Source organism: Pagrus major, chromosome 13, assembly GCF_040436345.1.
Source record: "Pagrus major chromosome 13, Pma_NU_1.0".
Classification (NCBI taxonomy): Eukaryota; Metazoa; Chordata; class Actinopteri; order Spariformes; family Sparidae; genus Pagrus; species Pagrus major.
Window position 1 is genome coordinate 1,633,620 of NC_133227.1, and position 19,430 is coordinate 1,653,049.

Genomic DNA, 19,430 nt, shown 5'->3' on the forward strand with positions numbered 1-19,430 from the left:
GCATGTGTAGCTATAAAACATAAATGATCCATGTCAAGAATAGAATGACAGATGCACCCATAATAGATGAGCTTACCTGCGAGTCCGGCTTAGTTTTTTCCAGTCCTTCTTCTCCCCAGGCCTGAGGATGTTGTCCCTGGATCCGTAACCACTGGGGAGCCCGTCCACCTCACACTCTGAAGGAGGGGACACTAGACAGAACCAGACACACATATTTTCACATGCTATTCAGGATCCAATGCACTTATGTCAATGATTTTCAATAAGATAAGAACAACATGTACACTTCCCCAAAAAACACCAAAGCTGTCAGTAGTGAGGATGAGCCTCGATGATAGCAACAATCAGCAACAAGGTGAAGCTATCAGGTGTGGCTGTCACACACAGAGTTAATCATATCGAGAACGAAAACAGGTTTTTTATCACCACATAAAAATGATGCCTCGTTGTAGATGAAGATTGATTTCCTTTCAGTGATGCTGATGAGAAATATTGTAAGTGTGAGTGCAGATACCTTCGAAAAACAGCAGATGAGAACCTCAGAGAGCTTAAGTTGTTTTGCAAGTGTTGAAGAAGCAGAAGCTTTAGATGAGTAATGTCCAGCTTTGGTGTGATGATGCCGATGCTGATCATCATCGGCTCAAACCAAGAAGGCATTCTCATTTTAAACTGAAACTGGAGCCAAGGCTCTGCACTCAGATGCATCTTTACCTTGTTAAAGCAATGGAGTTGAGAAACTGATAGATGTGTCAGACACTCCCTTTGTCCCGGAAGTTTCAGAAATGATTTAAGAGGGAAGGATTTTATCATTTGGACCAGTGGGCCTGCCACTTGCAGTTCACTCTGCATCACTGGACTGCAAACCAGATTAAAAATTTAAAAAAACAACAAAAAAAACAAGCTCCTGTCTTCTAAAGTACGGTGACTGCAGCTCTTTCGTCAGCAGGTCCGTTGGTCTTCGTCCAAAATTAGAGCAATAAACTGTCACACAGTGACAGCAAAATATACACTTGCTCCCCGAACAGTTTTACAGCTGCTGAGAATACACAAAGAAACTGCCCACTTACTAAATTGGACACAATGCAGCAAAATATAAAACCCATACCTGGCACAAGATTACTTTAAATGCCTGGATCTTACATATATTTCATGCATTTGTAAATCATCCATGAAAAATGAGACAAATACAACAATACATGTATGACAATGATGACAACAATGTACTTGGATAGTTCATGAATTATGAAAACATTTTTGTTAAACTCCAAACACATTATTGTAGCATATTCTGGCCCAAGTTAAAATGACCATTTAAATGTGTAAAATGCTCATTCAACATTTATCAACACATACCAAGCAAGATGCATTACACTAAAACATCTACTGTGCAGTTTGTCTGCTGTACACCTTCCTCAGATTGCAACACAGAATGCCAGACAGATCACACACCACTAGACAAAAGGACATTGTAATATGGCTTGCATTAAGTGCCAACTGCTGCCGCTGCAACCCACTCATAGCCGTAGTGATCCCATTTTATTACCACTTAGAGTCCCTCAGGGTCCGTAAGATGCATAGTTCTGACCGACGCGCCAGACAGTCCAGCCCGCGTGTTCTTACCTCAAAATGAAAGATCATAAGAATCCAGTGTACCAGTCGCCTCATGCAGAGTGTTTCATGGGTTCAGGCAGCCGCATACAGGGAGGTGTGTGTGAGCATGAGTGTGTGTGCCTGACTGTGTGTGAGGAGGGAGGCTGTTGCTGAGCCCACAAACGAAAAAAGATACTCAATCAAACTGACTTTATATAGAGACTGAGAGAGTGAATTAAAGAGACAGAGGGAGAGAGAGCAGTACAGATCAAGTCGGAGATGATGATGATGATAAAGATTTTAGGATTCTTTCTTCGGCTTCCAGTTTGAGATCAGTTTGTTCTTCGTATCCCATACTTTTCTCCAGTGAATTTGTGTTGAAAACTGTAGGAGCGATATGCAGCAGTGGTGGCTGCAGTCATATCTCTGCATGTTGCCAATGTCTTTATGAGATCAATGTCTGAGATTCATCGAGGTCCGATTGGTGTATCACTGCCGAGTCCGCAGGGGGAAGCCAGCTCAGCCCTCCTTCACCCTCCTCTCACCATCCCATCTTCCTCTCAAACTGCTTGACAGAACTGCTGCTGCTCTCTTTCCCTGTGTGTGTGTGTGTGTGTGTGTGTGTGTGTGTGTGTGTGTGTGTGTGTGTGTGTGTGTGTGTGTTTACAAGGGTTGGGATAAGGTTTCTCAGGCAAATCCAGGACACTGAAGTGAACTCTCAGATGTTCCCCTCACACATCAAAGGTCCTGGTCAGGTCAGGACATTTCAGCTACAGATTTTCTGATTTCAAATTTTAAAGGTTCTATGAATGAGATGTTGGCATGCAAGCAATCAACAACTTGCTATATAAAGATATAGTGGAGTGATGGCGTCCTGAGCAGGGAATGACATTACACTCCCTCCGTGCGTGTTTAAATCCAAGCTTCTCTGCTCTTTGCTTTGGTAGTCGGGCCGGCCTAAAGGGCACCAACTTGTGTGTCGGAGCCGGCTTTTCTTTCCTTGATGTGTAAGTACGTTGATGGGTATGTAATGTTACATGTCTGCTTTCATTAGTGACCAGCTAGAGTAGGCACGATAGCAACTTTCTTTGTTTGTTCTGCAAATGTTGCAATTGCCAATGTTGCTAAATGTTGTATATAGCACCTTTAACAGTGTCATTACCAGCAGAGTAATTATGATTACCCTCTGGTTACTATGTAATGTTATAGTTAGCCTAATCATACAGTAGTATAGTTTTTAAATCTGCAGGGGTTTTTGAGGCAAAGAGCCTTCAGTCATGCTAATGGTTGCTTGAGACTGCACTGTGCTTTGAGCTAGCATCAGCATGCTAACATACTCAGATGCTCATAATAGCAATGCTAACATGCTAATGCAACATAGGAAGGCCTGTACTGTTTATTCTGTACAGCTTCTTAGGTTAGCATGGTAGCATGCTTACATTTCTAAGTGTTAGGTATCTGTTTATAGCCTAACATTAGCTTTTTACTTCGAGCGATTTACTTTACGTTTCGAAAATCACAAAGGTGGTGTTCATCTGTGAAGATTATCTTGCTGAACAAAACATATAAGTATCATAAACTTGTGTTTGCCACAGAGATTATTGTTGGCGATAATTCAAAATCCACTTAAAAAATCCCATAGGCTTTGTGTTGAGGGTATCAGGCCGATGCCGTATCCCCACACCACATTTCACCATAAAGTGAAAATCTGGAGGGACGTTGGGCCATATTTGGTATGGTGGTACATACCAAATGGTACAACAACATATTTGATAACCCACATTTGATAAACACAGCAGTGACGTCCCAGAACATGACGTCAAAGGAAAATGGCCACCGTGTGGCTATGATCCAGCTAATAATAAATGTTAATTGTTGTTGCTAATTTCCTTTGTATCTTAGGAAATGCAATACAGTACTGACCAGCAAACCACAAAAATGGGAATAGCTGTAAAAGCTTGCCTGAAGTGGCATACAGAGAATACTTAAGTGAGGCTAAATCATATTTTAAGAGAGACAAACAGGCGGCACAGTCACATAAGTAAGAGTATAAAGCCAAGTTGGCGCGTATCCAAGATGTTGCTCAGTCAGAGACAACCATCACTGTGTGTAGAGATCAAATATATTAGTCTGTTACTAGGCCTAACAGTTTAAAGTAAAGCACAAACAGACTTTTAATGACTTTAAATCACTGCTTCTGTGTGTACCCATGCAAGCCCATGTTGCCTCTTGAAAGAATCAATGTTGTTCACCACAAAGAAGTTGAAAGTTATATTCCACAGCTGCTGGGTGGGGAGTTTGGATGACGGTATTCAATCAATAATCATTCCAACAATCCTCAGCATCCTAATCAGGAGTGGAAAGTAGCAAATTATTAGTCACAGCTTCAGGGGCTGGCTGTTTGTTTGGGCATGTACATAAATGGTTACGGTCTGGATGCCACGTTTAATCCTTATACAGTGACCTTGTACTGTTACTCGTACCAGCTCCAATTCCAAGTCCATGTTCCTCTCGTAACAATAACTCAGCTCATCTCGCATAGCCTGATATATGGCCCTGGCACACTACCCCGGCAGCCACCACTGAGAGTAACAGAACAGAAATACAGTGCTTAGCTGTGAGGAGAAACCTGGATTTATACATATTGTACATTTTGCATCATTGCATCTGAAGTGTGTTCTGTTCGTCTGTTTGTACATTTTCAACCCGTGAACTGATTCGAACTGGTTTGGTCGGACGTTACTGAGTGATGAGTGTGTGCAGCTGTTCTTCTGCGTTACAGCAACTCTTTATGATGCTGTCAACAAAACATCTGAGGTGGCCAGAGGCTAGTTAAATATAGGAAAAGACTCATCACACTTTAAAACTTATGTGAAAATAAGTCTGTAAATGTCACATTTGATTCGCTGTTCCAGCTGACATCATCACAAATAATGTCAACGTGTTACTGATTAGTTGTGTTTCTGCGTGTGACTAGTATAACGTGGGGACCTTTAGTAATTTGTAATAATTGTGGAGGTCATCTGCGATCTTAACCCCAAACAAATCTGCCATGTCCTTAATTTTTAAAGGAAAAATTATACGCCAAACACAAAGGTCATGTAAATAATATTAGTCACATGCAATTCTACATCTACATCTCTGTGATTTTGGGTCGTATTTATGCCTCAGTGCCGCCGACATCCGTAGCCGGAGGCATTAAGTTTTTTTGGGTTATCCCTCCGTCCATCTCATTCTTGTGAATGTGCCATCTCAGGAACGACTTCAGAGAAGTTCACTTAGACTCAGAGAACGAACTGATTAGATTTTAGTGTTCAAAGGTCACTGTGACCATAACTCAAGAATTCATACACTAATTAAAATTTCACAAAAATGTCTAATTTGATAAAATGATGAAGTGATGACATTTTATACCCAAAAGGTCAAAGGTCAACTTTAAGGTTACATCATAATGTTCTGCAAAAAGATTTTTCTGGCCCTTATAACTCTTTTACAACGGCAGAACTCGACGTAATCTTGGGTGTTTGCCTGAAAACTGTAGTGGTTTTGTAGATCTTCAGTGCTGCAGGGTTGATCAGACTTTATGCTGTTCAGCGTACTGTATTGAACAGCAGTCAACAGCTGTGCTGTGAGATCGGCCATATTTACATTTAAAAGTGATGAAAGAGAAGCTTAGGAGCAACAGAAGGTTGCCATGTTCAAGTACAGCCACAAAGCATGTTTTACTTGATCTAAATGAGCTGTAGCACATGCAGAAAGTGGACTACTCTACACTACATTATAAATGCAGCTAAGCATGAGGTCCACTGATAACACTAGCCCTGTGTGAATGGGCCTTATAAGGAAGGGGAAAAAAGATCCTTTGGTAAATATCAGAAGTCCACCTTTTCCTCTCTGGAGGGGCGTGTCTTAGTTTGATGGACAGCAGCTGGCAGGCCGAGCCCCAGCAGGAGACTGTGAGGTAAACAAAGTTGCACTGTAGCTTACAGGTCATGGCCACCAAGGCCGTGGTACTGAACAGTAAGGACTACACCAAAATTCAAATTGACTGAAGTCATATTTGCATTTGTATGTTTACATGCTGTTTAACGCTCCAGCTGAGCAGCCAACTAGCTAATGGATGTTAGCAGTGCACTTTTCCCCGGTAAATGTTTGTTTGCTCGCTCGTGCAACAAGGTGTTTTTCTATTTATTTAATTGCAGTTTGACTTTCAAGATTGATGGAATAAATTATGTCTACTGTACCTGATTAGATTAAAACATATCAATAGCCAGTGTTAGCCAATGTTAGGGTGACATATCTGTATTTAGATATTGTTATTCATTTCAAGCATGATTCAGTGAGCAAATTCAACCAAAACGGATTCTCTATGTATTTATTTAAAAGATTTTATTTCAATTGTATTATGTTGATTGGACATAGAATTTTTCACATATGTTTTACCCACAACAGCCTTTAGGAAAGTGAAGAAAACATTTTTTGCACCCCGCCAGCCCATCACTCTACGTTTCTCTATTGATCAGCACATCTGCAGATCTATCTATCACATCCGACTGGAGGAAATGTTTGACACACACCTCTGAGCAACATGAGTTGGCAACGTTTTTGTACTCTTACAGGAGCCAAATGGGGTGGATTTCTTTTAAAAGAAAAATATGTATGAATGCACATAGGACACAATAATGTAATCATTTCCTGTAAATGTAATAATGTAAAATAAAATAAAGAATAACAAATGTTTCGACTGATGTTATAATAATATTTTTACACTTTATTACATCTAAAAGTGTAAAATCCATGACTGTAATCCCCTCATCATAATCTGTGTGAGTGTATTTGAGAAAAATCCAAAAAGTGCCTAATTTTACATGTACTCAAGTATTAAGATCAACCTTCATCACTCCCTTGTGTAATGTTAGCTTTAGCTTAGCGTAAGCATTAGCTTTAGCCAACATTAACATTAGTCTGTCCGATATAAGATCCCTTCTTGTCTAATGGATGATCCTTGCATGACCAATTAGCATTGGGTATGGGCGGGTTCATTTCCTGATAGGGATTTTAGTTTAATGCATCTTTGGGTGATGACAGCGTACCACTTCCCCTCCGTTTTAAATTTAGATTCTGAATAAAGCCTATTGTTTACATTTCCAAACATTAAGTCAGTGTCACATGATAGTGTTTTCAGAGGGCTAACATGATACTAACAGTATAACATTAATGCATACTTGTACACTTTACATTTCCAAGAAAAAAGCGTTGTTTTTTTACATTATTATATTATGCATTTAAAACAAATGGCCCACCTGAGAATTATTACATCATCTATAGATATGTTACAACAGTAACAGTCAGGACACTTTATCACATTCAAGTCAAGATATTACATAATTAGATGTTATTACATTTACATTGCGTATATTGCATTTCCAGTCTGGTAAAGTGCAAATTTCATTACAATGTCAGGTACAATTACATTTTGATGAAATTATTACATTATTATGTGCTACACCACAGTTTAAATAAACTGTATGTGGCTGTAGGTTGTGGAACTGAACACACGGATACAAAAAAGGACTTTTTAATGTCAGGTACCTTTAAGCAAGGAAAATACATATATACCTCATAATGTACACATGACATATGCCAGTATTATAGCAATACATTAAAGAAGTGCATTGCATTGTAATGTATTTAGAAGCATTTGTCAAATGATCATATATATATTTCATAATGAAATCGAACATGACACATCTGTCTCCATCTTTTCCAGCAGATACCTGGTACTCGATCTCTACTTGCTGAGCAGCAGAATTAGATTTATTTTATGCACTCACCAAATAAACCGTTAAATACATTTAGCTCCTTCAATTCAATCTGTGTGAGAGCTGCTGTCTTCCTGTTCTTACGAAAACTGAACACAGTCCAACCGCAGTGAAACAGGTGTCTTATTGCTCTGGCTGCATAAATCACGACACAGTGCAGTATGTGTGGAATTCTTACGGAAACGGATAAAGAGATGATTATTTATTCGGAGGAAAAATAAACGCAGTGATCAATGTTGATCAGAAAGCTCTGTGGAATACGCAGGGGGAGAATACTGCAGGAGAAGCAACATTTTGTAGTTTCTGCATCGCTCACACAAAACTTTGCCTCCTACTGAATAAATCATAGTCGGAAAAACTCCTCTGATGCTTCATCAGTGTAAATAGTTCAAGCATGGAGAAAACACACCAAAATATGAACATTACTGCAGTTTCCACTGAAAGGTCATGCTGTCACAGACTTACTTATTCTGATCATATCACAGCAAAGCTCCTGGTCAAACATGCAAAGATATCTAAGAAATAAACCTTAGATTCCTTACTTCTTGTAGGTTGATGGCTTCAATTCCAGGTGTCCCTTTAATTTGAGTTGTAATTCAGTTGGAAAAATGAAGATTAATTAATAAGGGTCCAGCCAGTGCAGAAAAACAGAACATAGATTTTGGAAAGAGATCTGAGGAGGGACAAACATCTGACAAGAGGCTTGACGCTCACTTTGATTGACCTGACAATAAATGTTCTCCCAATTACAAGTACGGGAAGGTGGTAGTAAACAAAAGACAGGGAGGTAGGGGGACAGCAGAAACGTGAGGGGGAGGAGGACCACACTGCTATTACGAGCACTTTATTTTCAATTAAGCCTTCTTGCATCTACTGTAAGCTCACTTTCTGCCATTTTTGATGATGCAGGGACTTCTTGGACTGGAAATTGATTGGTTAGCAAACGTCTGCAACTTTGTTCAATTAATGGCAGATGCACTTTCAACCTACAGTAAAGGAAAAAACTTCAGAAAAATACATTTTTTACTCAATGGGGCGCCAGCACAAGTATTTTGATTTACACAATGTAAAGTGGTGGATCATATTTTGAACTTATGTCGTTGTATTTGTATTGTACTTGTATATTATATTTACATGTATATTAATAATTCAAAAAGCACAATCAATCAGGTTTTAAGAAGAACGCTGAATGTGGTGAAGTATGGAGCCCCGAAGTGATCAACACTAAATAAGAAAAAAAAGGAAATAACATTGAACTAATATGTTGTGAAATAATTCCAGAAATGATTACACTCAACTCATTACTGTGACTCTTATTTGTCATTTTTGTTATTTTCACTAGTTAAAGCAGCTACGAGGAACTTTCACTATATTGATTCTGGCGACCCCTGTGGACAGAAGCGGTATGAGCACCACCGCCTTGCGTCACAAAGATTTTGACCTGGTTCGCACGTTTATTTGTTTTGGAAGTGAGTGAAAAGACACAACATATTATTCACACTATTTTTTAAACTCCACTGTTTGTATCTATTTTGGCTATATAACATCAAAAACTAATATGACGATGTCAAAACAACATAAACGTTATAGGAACATTACTGTGGCTAAGCTAGTTAGCTGGCTATTAACGAGATTGTAAAAGGAAAGGTTAATTAGCGTGAGTATGAGCTGTGTTTATCTGCAGAAGAAGCTGAATGATGGAGTCAGAATTACTTCGGCTTTGCTGTTGCTCTAGCTAACAGAAGCTAACTGGCTAAAGTTTGGTAGCAAAACTCCACTGTCATCAGAAAATAAAGGTGTCGCTTGGGAAAATAGCATCTGAAAATAAAGTCTGAATTTAAAATTAAAAAAATCATATCATACATGGAATATGGTGGAACAGTTTGAAGCAAACTTTTGACTTTAAGATTTACTTCAACTTAACTTAAACATAAATGTACATTAACAATAATAAGACAATCAATCATAAACAAACATTTTGATCAAATAGCTGAAATATTTCTTGTGACCCAAAAAGCTTGCAGGCCAAACAATCTCTCAGCATATTTTCAGTCATTATTGTAATTTTACCTCTTCTCAGGACTGTGTAGATGTATATCTTTCCTTGACTTTACTTTTAGTTTTGGTAAACACGCCATAACCTTTTCAAAATGTTCTTTTTTATATATGTATAAAAGCTTTAATGACATTGCATCAACATCAACCCGGGTGGAAGTGTAATCAGCCAGAATAGCTGGAAAACACCTGTGTGGGTGTGTAGGGCCTTTAACACATTAGAAAGACTGGAATATCTGAGAAGCTCCAGTACACTGTTACTCCTCTAATCGATTGGGCAGGGGAATCCACTTTACACTTTAATCTAATCCATCTCAGTACTGAAAAGCTTTTAAATTGAGAGAGGAAGTCAGCATAACTAAAGAGGGCGTAAAGTAAAAAAGAGTGAGAGAAAGAAATATTACAGGATGAGAGGTGTGTGACAGTGCTGGAGTGAAGAGTGCGAAAATATCTTCACATTTCAAAAGTAACAATGAATGACGCTGCAGAGGGATCTATAGCAGTTAGTCAGGTGATAATCCTATCTGGGTTTATCACTACGGACAATATTTATGCATATTTATTTCATCTTCCATTAAAAGTAAAACATCGATTACAGCAGCTTAAAACTTGCTAACATTTTGCTGTGGAGACATTCAGAGTCATAACAGCATCGCACATCTTTCAAGGTGCAGATATCACATGTGCCAGAGATGTTTCTGTTAACGGAAACCAATAATTACAAGACAGCAATGACCAGAAATGTGATCATCTTGGTTGCCTTATTTGACATCTAAACCCAAACAGGGACTCTAGATTATTAACATGAAGAGAGCAAACTGTACACCAGGAGCAGAACAATGTAAGACAAATTAAGTAACAATTCATGTTACAGTTTCCTTTTATTGATAACAGCAAGCTGATAAGTCTTTTACATTGACAAAATGAATGAAAGTGTAGGAAACACACTGAGATGTACTCTGGTACATTATTGCCTATAGGCTATTTTCTTTACATTTACACAAACTTCTCAAATATCAGTGAACGCCTCAGTTATTATGAAGAAAACACCTATTCAAACTGAAGTTGCTTAGTGTTGACTTATCTGTCTTGAGGATGATTTAAAAACCACTGTGTTCATTCCAACAATCAGGATGAAAAATAGTTACAAACTTGACAACTGAGATGCATTCATGTTTTTGAAGTGTTTTTAAAATTATTCAATAGAAAAGTTCACAATCCTACTGATTGCACGATGGCTTTCAACTATTTTTCCATCTCATTACAAAGCCTGAAAATAATCTCGCGTTCACTGTGATGCCCTTTAATATGAAAGATTCTACGTCTGTTCATCAATTGCTCTTAGAATGTATGTTAAAAAACTAACACGATGAACAGATGTCAATAATGTTAATTAGCCTCAAATGCTTACAAAAAGAAAAACAAAGCTTTAATGTGGAATGGAATAAAGAATGAGTGATCCATCTGCACCATGTTTAAAAATTAACACCCTAATAAATATAGAAACATCACGTGGAATGCATAAATTATATCTAAGAGGAATTATTGTGAATGTGAAGCACAAGCAGCAACTAAAAGTTTCACAAATAGCCTTGCTGGTGAAGTATTTCCTTTAGGATAGAGTTTGCATTTTAAATCCCTCCGGTAATCCTATCAAAACCTGAAATTATCATCTGAGCTGCTGTTGAGGAGGACTGCAGGTCTGCAGATGGATCAAAACAGTTTGATCATGCTCTCTCTGGACTTGCCGACTCCAACCCACTTCACTGAAATGAGAAAAAACAAAGACAAGACGTGACTTGCAGGTTTGGCAAAGGGGAAAACAGTTTGGCTGCAGTTGCTCCATTAATTTGAAGTGCCTCGTTACGGACCTGGCACTTGCAGGAAGTCCTCGATGAACCGAATGTAATTTTGGGCCTGTGACGGCAGCTCCTCGAAGCTCCGAGCTGCCTCGGTGCTGCAGCACCAGCCCGGCAGCGTCTTGTACTCCACTGACACCCGCATCAAAACGTCCATGTTTGCTACAACACAAGCACATAAATAACACAGAGTGAGGGATGAAATGTTTTTGTTCTGGCTCCTGCGTGTAATTAATTGTTGAAATGAGAGAGCTCTAGAAAAGAGCCACTTCATCAAACATCCAGAATAAACCACAGCCATGGTGAATGTACTGTATATAGGGAAATCAGTGTTAACATGCAGGCCAAGAGTAGCTGCAGTGTCATATGAGGCAAAAACAGAGAAGTTGTTTTATCATCCTCTGCTTCATTAGCTTAACAATTCAATTTGCTCCATTAGGCAGTACCGGCAGAGAGCTACAGGAGATAAATGCCCCTTCAAATCTGCTGCAAAAGAGATTTTTTAAATCCCCAGCTGTTACATTTACTGCTAGTAAAAGCTGACCCATGTAAAATATAGCGCATAAAAGCTATGTTTATCCACCTGAAACCAACATGCGAGTAGTAGCTCTGAAAATAATAACCTATTAGAGTGAATACAGGTCCTCTCCTGTGTTAAAGGGAACTAAGGTTCTGTCATTCAAACCTTAATGGATAGAGGGACTGTCTTAAATCTTCTATATTTCCAGTCACACATTAGGACATCAAGCAAATATTACAGTCATCTAGTCTTTATTGAAGCACGAGTGTCAAACATTCTTATGATTTGCATCACTAAGGATTGTTTATCTTTGGGTTTGTGGGGACAAGACTGACACGAAAAGCTATTTAAAGATGTTTTCTGTAACTTCATTATTTTCCTGGTGTTTTAATCAATGTATATAAAAAATAATTGACAGATAATGAAAATAATCATTAGTTGCAGCCCTGCAGTCATCGGACTCTGCCCTGTACTTGAAAGCAACACTATGCCCTTCTTTGAAGTAATTATACTAATGTCTTGTTGTTGACTGTTAAATTCATTATTTATTTGCAAACAAACAAGCACACCTATAAACCAATTTAGTGGGAATGACCTACCGGGGAAACTTGGTAGAGGTTTTCCATCAACTTTATAGACCACGCCTACTTTAATCTCTGGCAGCGTGTCCAAAATGTCCAGCTTCGTCAGCGCAATTCTGCGTAAAAGAAAAAAAGAAGAGAAAAAAGTGAACTCTGATGACAATGGACAGACAGAATGTATGACGTCAAAACTAACTCCAGTAATCACATCAGCATGTAAGGATAATACTCTGAAGTGATGTGATGGTTTCTTACGCAGAAAAGCCGTTGACCATGTGGGCGTATCTGACCAAAATCAAGTCCAGCCAACCACAACGCCTCCTCCTGCCCGTCGTCACACCGACCTCTCTGCCTCTGGACTGTAACAGGTCTCCAGTCTCCTAAACGACAACAAAAAAGCACACACTGTCAACTTTCAAAATCAACACAGATAATTCAGACATTTTAAGGGGCATTGTGTTCATTTGACCTGTTTGGACACCTTTATTTGTTAAGGGACAATCATCTGAACGCTTGCCCTTTTCCAGTAACATCCTGTTTCACACACACACTCACATGTGGAAGCTGTCCAGCACAGCCGCACTTCTCCTCTGTCAACCAGTGAGCAGCTGGGGGTAAAGTGTCTTGTTAAAGTGCAAATCTAAGTGCAGAATCAGCCGACATGCATCCGACCACAAGTCTCTGAAGCCTCAAGGCTGAGGCTGCCCACAATACCTAAAAATCTGATGATATGACTGACAAGGTCTGACAAGAATCTGCATTACTGGGACATCAGGTCACTTCAACTTAGGGCTGGGCGATTCACCAAATTATATATTCACAATTTTGTTTTTTCAAAACAACACAATCAAGGTAAAATGAGTATTTTGCTGCATTCTGTTTCATCATCAAAACGTTGAATGATATAATTTAATAGTAGATTTATTGTCATTTAGATCTGATTATTATTTTGACTTTTTCCTGATTGTTGGTTCAGTATCTAAAACATTTCCATTACCGCCATCATAAAACTAAACGTTGTTGACTGTTGTGGGTGCAGTTATCAGACAGTAACAACACATTTTCCTTCCACCCAGTGAAGCTGCTGAGCGCCTGAGAAGCCACTGTGATGAATTCGATCCTTTAATCACAACATCGACGACTTTACAGCTTAATAATATATCTCTAATTAGCAGGATCTTTCTCATTACAACATTGAACAACAGCCTTTGCCAAATGTGTCTTTACTCACATTATCCTGCTCTGTCGGGAAAGCACCGACGCCCACCCGGGTGGTGTACGCTTTGACGACACCGTACACTCGGCCGACGTATGATGGAGGCACGCCGAGGCCAGTGCACACTCCTCCCACGGTGCAGTTGGAAGACGTCACGAAGGGATACGTCCCTGAACAGAGACATATCTGTCAACCTGAGGAGGCACAACATCCATCCATCCCCATAATTAATTCCTCAAACCAAGCGGTGCTCACCAAAGTCGATATCCAGGAGCGCAGCGTTGGCCCCCTCCACCAGGATTTTCTTGCTGGGTCCAGTGAGAGCTTTGTGCATGAAGTACACCCCATCAGTCACCAGAGGACGCAGCCTCTCTGCATAGCCCTGAAAAACAGGGACACCAAAACATTTTGAGACCATCTCTACATGTACTGATTGATATCTACAACTCACAAAGTGTGTGAAAAAGACAAAGCTGCACTACTGTGGTACAAAAAAAAACTAAAAAAAACTCTGTATTAAAATGACAGACTGTATTGACTATTAAACAGCCCACATGTAGATTAAATACTTGTTTACATACACAAGATATAAGCCTTTCTAACTGCAGACATTTTAAATTATCATAGTGGGGAAGTCGCAGGTGTTACTGACGACTTTAACGATGCCTTTGATATCCATCTATTCTGTGGAATTCAGCCATCATTACTTTTATTAGTTACACCTGTGCTTTTCCTGCTGTCACAATATCAAAGCCAAGCAACTGAACTCAGAAATACTGTCATATGTGAATCTGTCAGTATTTCTTGGCTCTACATGATGACCCGTCCTCACCTTCAGCTGCTCCAGTTCACCATCAATGTCGATGTTGAGGTTTGGATACATCGTCAGGAAATGTTCTGCCAACATACGAAACCTGTGAGGAGGAGAGAGTTTGTTCGTTTATTTCACAACATAACCTACAGGACCATGCTAGCTGTGTGTACCACAGCAAGGTGTTGCCACCTGGTGGCAGGACAAGATATTGAAGGAATGTGTTAAAGCGTCTGACAAATAAATCTGCTGATAGTGTTAAACTGTGAACACCCAAATGTCTAAAATTTCCTCCCACAAATGAAGAGAATTGCTTTGTCAAAATGTGGTTCTAATGCTGACAAAATGTATTCCTGACCTCAATGAGAAGTTCAGGAATCAAAATCTGACATAGTGCCTTCAAACACTGATCTGAGGTCGCAATCGGCAGTGTTTGACACCCACCATGTCTTATTTTAGATCACTGATGATATGGCAACATATACAGAAGAGAAAATGAAAGAAGTTAGATGGGGGGAAAGACTCACTTGTCCTCAAAAACCTTAAAATCTGAGACCAGGTCACACACTCGAATACCGTTCCGAGCAGCTTTGGAGGAGTAGGCAGGACCGATACCCTTCTTAGTGGTTCCCAAACTGGAGCACAAATAAAACCACCACATTAATAAAAATAATTAAGTATTTATTTAATAGATAATAATCCCACTGAACTTAATTTAACAGTATACATTGTAATATGAATCTTAATTGAAACTAATGAGAGTAGATTTACTTTTTCCCTTCTTGCTGCTGCCGCTGCTGCTCCTGGATGCCATCGACAGCTTGATGGAAGTTGAACACTAGAGGAGGAGGGAAGGGACCGTCAATAATACAACAATCTCAATCAAAAACTTGATTGACAAAATGTTTACTCACCAATGTGGGCACGATCAGAAATCTTTAACCTCTCCTCCCATCCTTGTAATCCTGCATGCAATACAACAATCCGAACATTATACGTTAGCACACCAGGAAGGCCTTTTGTCACAGCAAACATTTAAATGTTTTCGCAGTAGGAAAAGCAGAGGTGTAACTAATAACATTAACTGTGGCTCTCCTCTGGTATGTAAAGTATCACAACAGGGACTTTCAGCTGTGAGTGTAGAGGGACATCTGTGGCATCTGGCAAACAGTCCAATGGGTTGCCGCAGTGGTAGAAATTGTTTACTAAGCAACAGGGGTGTCTCGTGCCACGAGATCTTGCGATTTTAAAACATATTTCTAATGATGTTTCTCATTGAGGTGAAAAGCTGTCTCGCAATATCAGAGCATAACGGATACAGAGCAGCAGCCAGCATGACAGAGTCTGACATTGAACACAAAAATTAGCATAGAATATGCCCCCGCCACTTGTAAATCGTTTGTGTGGCAGCATTTTGGGTACCCGGTGGAAACAATAAACGGCGACAGAGTGACAGACAAGACACAAACAATATGTAAGCTCTGTTAGAAAACAGTGCTGTGAAAAAAAAAGAAAAACAGCACTTTAAGTATTCACAGAGTACTACTTTGATTATGGATTGCACCTAAAAAAATAAGACTGATTTTTTACTTTTAATTTGCGGAAAGGAGATTAGTTCAAAGGTCACACACAAGGTCTGAAGAGACTCATGAGACATCACGTAGGAGAGAAGCCAGTCCGTAGAGTTTGTGGCAGAATCTTTTACAGAGCTTATGTATTGTTTGTGTCTTTTACTGCACGTGATAATTCATACTAAGTCAAAAAGAAGAACTGAAATGACATTCATTACAAGATAATCACTAGTTAAAACGTTTCAAAATGAACCTGCAATGTTTTGCATTTTGTGACTTTCAATCAAATAACATTTTTAAGAAGTTTTCCTAAAAATACTGTTAAAATCTCGTCTCGTTCTCGTGAAACCAATATCGTGCATCGTCTCGTCTCGTCTCATGAGTTGAGTGTATCGTCACACCCCTGCTAAGCAATGTTTTACTCTTATAACGGCTACTTTTATAACTACCTTCTAAGACTCTTTTGACGTATTGCTGGGTACGGCAAACCGGGCGTTCTCCTGTATTAGACAGTTGGGCTACAACGCCAGGAAGCGGGATGGAATCGCGCATTCGCAGTGAAACTTTCCTTAAGTCTCTAATAAAAACCGTGACAGAGAGCCAACATGCACATTACCGGACCCTGAAAGTAAAACAGCTATAAAGAAATCAGCCATAATTAAATTCACAAGTTACATCTGTGCTTTTCCTACTTCCTCCATGCCCCCATTCCCTATGTTGAAAAAATCTATTTTACTGAGGCCCTTTCCACACAAAAAGGCTTTAGATAGTTGAAAAATCTGCTTTCAGTGTTTATGTCTGGATAGGCAGAAAGTGAGGTTTTTAGAAATGATGATGCAAACACCCACGTTTGCTTCCTATTTGGGTCGTTCACATTTGCCAATGATGCTACATACATTCATTATTCACAATCAAGAAGCAAACACAGGTATCTGCCTTTCCAAAAAATCTCTGTTTCTGCCTGTCTGGACATAAACACTGAAAACCAAGTTTTAAATATCTTCCCGCTGAAAGAAGTTTTCCAAAGGTCCGTTTTCATTGACCTAAAGTGTTTACGTGTAGACAAAAGCCCAAAACTGCATCTCCCCCATTTAAAAGAAACATTACCTTTGCCTTTCTGCAGGTTCTTTGCAGCCTCTTCAAACAGACCTGGCATGTGTATCACCACTCCATTGCCTGTAATGTAAAATCAAACATTACCAATCCTCATGAGAAATAACTTCATGAGCTACCACATAATACATTTTTACTGGGGTACCAGACTGCTAATGTTTTCCCTGATGTTTAATTTCTATAACACAACCTGTTCTGTTACTGAAGTGTTCCTTTAATGTTTCCTCTTTTCATGTTTTTAAAATAGTACTGAAAGAAAAAAGGCTACGTAAAAGAGGAAATGCAAAATACTTCACATTTAAATGGTGATTGTGATTTCAGAGCAGCAAAGCAAAACTGGTTTAATTTGCATTCAGTTTATTTTTTCTTCCATCCTTTAGTTTCACCTTTAGTTACCCTTTGTGTAACTATGCACACTCTTGTGTTGATCTTTCTATATATACTCATGCGTACTTTGTTTCCTAGCGACTCCTAGATAAAACTAATACAGTCGAATTCAACAGCACTGCAATAAACCCTGCCTTCATTAAGGCTGCACTGTTTAATGTGATTTGTGAGAGGTCATCTTTATGGTTATTCTGGAGATTGTAGTTTGCACTGTTTTGCGTGTTTCTGTTATTTTAGTCTACCCTCACTGATACATGTGGGCGGACAGTAAGTATTAAAAACAAAATGACTAGAAAGGCTTGAGTAAACACCACTCTAGCTCAGCTTCAATGCAAACAAATAAGACTAGAAGCTTCAGGAAAGTAGGACTTAATGCAGGGGTTGCATTAGTTTTAGCTAGATGTATCTAATGAACTGGAAACCGTGTACACCAGCCACAACAAGAACAAGATCCCCCCCTGACACATCACTGATAAGGCCCTCTGTCTGCTGATAATGGTCATAAACAGGTGTTTTTATCAGGACCATTATCTTCCCGCCACCTTGAAGTGTCTTTCAAAATAAAAACACAAGGATTGTCTCATACCAATGAAGGAGACAGCCTTCTTGTTGAGCACTCCGCTGGGCAGCAGGTGGAAGTCATACTCCACCGAGTCCACAACCACCGTGTGACCTGCGTTGTTGCCCCCCTGCAGACAAGTACAAACATTACACGTGCTGGCGGGTTAGTTTTCTGATGAGAGACAAACACTGGAGGGCGAGTAAACAAGAGAATCCATCAATACTGAGGACAGGAGCAATGTCACGGTCCTGCACAACACCACAGCCCGGGTTGTCACAGTCGGTTCTGGCTGAAAGATAACACAACTGGCTTTTTTTTTTTACGATAAATGCTGCTGACGTGACTGGAGAGACGAGGGAGCGGAACAGCTGGGTGACCACGGGCGGTCGGTGCCTTACGTAAGGGGAAACGTTCACCGGATATGAGTGTGTGGAGGTCATTAGCTGAATTCAGTCACATTTTGATCCAGCGGGAGCGGATAAAAACAAGACAAAACAGCTCGACAGTCCTCATTAGCATCAACTTAGCACCTCCACATCCGGGAGGTCACACAAGGTGGTTGACGTCGTTAGCGGGTCATGAATATTTAACGGGAGCTTAGCGGCAACGACGTTCACCAAACGTGTCAGTAACAACACTGTTGTATAAAGTAGTGACTGTGAGGTTAAATGGACGGTGTAGTTGAGTACCTGGCACCTGCATACGATATCCGCATCCATTGCGAGCAAGTCCACAACTTTTCCTTTGCCCTCGTCGCCCCACTGCGCCCCGAGCACGACGGTCACTTTGTTCTGAGGCTCCTTCGGCACGCGGAGGGCAGAAACCTGCGCGGGGCACTCCCGGGGCCGCTTCACGACCGGCTCCCCGTTCAGGGACACGGTCTCCCGTCCGTTAACGTTAGCCATGGTGCTGTCGGATGCCATGCTGCTTGTCCTCCTTGTGCAAACCGGAATATCGTTTTACCGCGTTTCTCTGCGTCACGGGAAGTGCTGGTGCGTCGCGTCACCGCAAGATGGCAGTGTTTCTTTTCACAGCCCAAGTTCCTCTGAATGTCAAAATACATCTATTTAGGCACATTTATCGATTTGTTCTTCCTATAACTCTGTCAGACTGACTGTAAGCCATTAACTGACACACACACATCGGTTTCTATGTTTTGACGGAGTGTTTATTAAATTAAAGACCATATCCGCTGAAGACATCACGATTTACGAAGAATATGCAAGTACAAGCATGATTCACTCCCCTGCACTTCCGCCTTCGTTTAAACCCTCGGTCCCATCCATGCTCGGTCCCCGCTGCTTGTTTTTTGTTAAGACCCGCCTTACTCTGCTTCTTATTGG

General features: G+C 40.0%; 1 protein-coding gene across 1 annotated transcript; it reads right to left on the reverse strand.

Annotated features, from left to right (window-relative positions):
• Positions 1-10,329: 10,329 nt before the first annotated feature.
• Positions 10,330-19,060, reverse strand: adssl (adenylosuccinate synthase, like). Its single transcript, XM_073479648.1, has 13 exons — positions 18,777-19,060; positions 18,112-18,214; positions 17,133-17,201; positions 15,369-15,419; positions 15,226-15,292; positions 14,982-15,089; positions 14,476-14,557; positions 13,899-14,025; positions 13,659-13,813; positions 12,683-12,807; positions 12,446-12,543; positions 11,339-11,488; positions 10,330-11,233 (listed from the first exon to the last, which is right to left on the reverse strand). The coding sequence occupies exons 1-13, from the start codon at positions 19,008-19,010 to the stop codon at positions 11,181-11,183; spliced, it is 1,422 nt and encodes a 473-aa protein (XP_073335749.1). The 5' UTR covers positions 19,011-19,060; the 3' UTR covers positions 10,330-11,180.
• Between the last annotated feature and the right edge of the window lie 370 nt (positions 19,061-19,430).

What these genes read in the sequence shown, in the direction of transcription:
- adssl (XM_073479648.1), bottom strand. Translation starts at nt 19,010, where the DNA reads ATGGCATCCGACAGCACCATGGCTAACGTTAACGGACGGGAGACCGTG. An exon ending in GTGAACTGGAGCAGCTGAAG is followed by an intron (nt 14,026 to 14,475) that starts GTGAGGACGGGT and finishes CCTGTTTTTCAG; the next exon opens with GGCTATGCAGAGAGGCTGCG. An exon ending in ATGGTCAACGGCTTTTCTGC is followed by an intron (nt 12,544 to 12,682) that starts GTAAGAAACCAT and finishes TCTTTTACGCAG; the next exon opens with AATTGCGCTGACGAAGCTGG.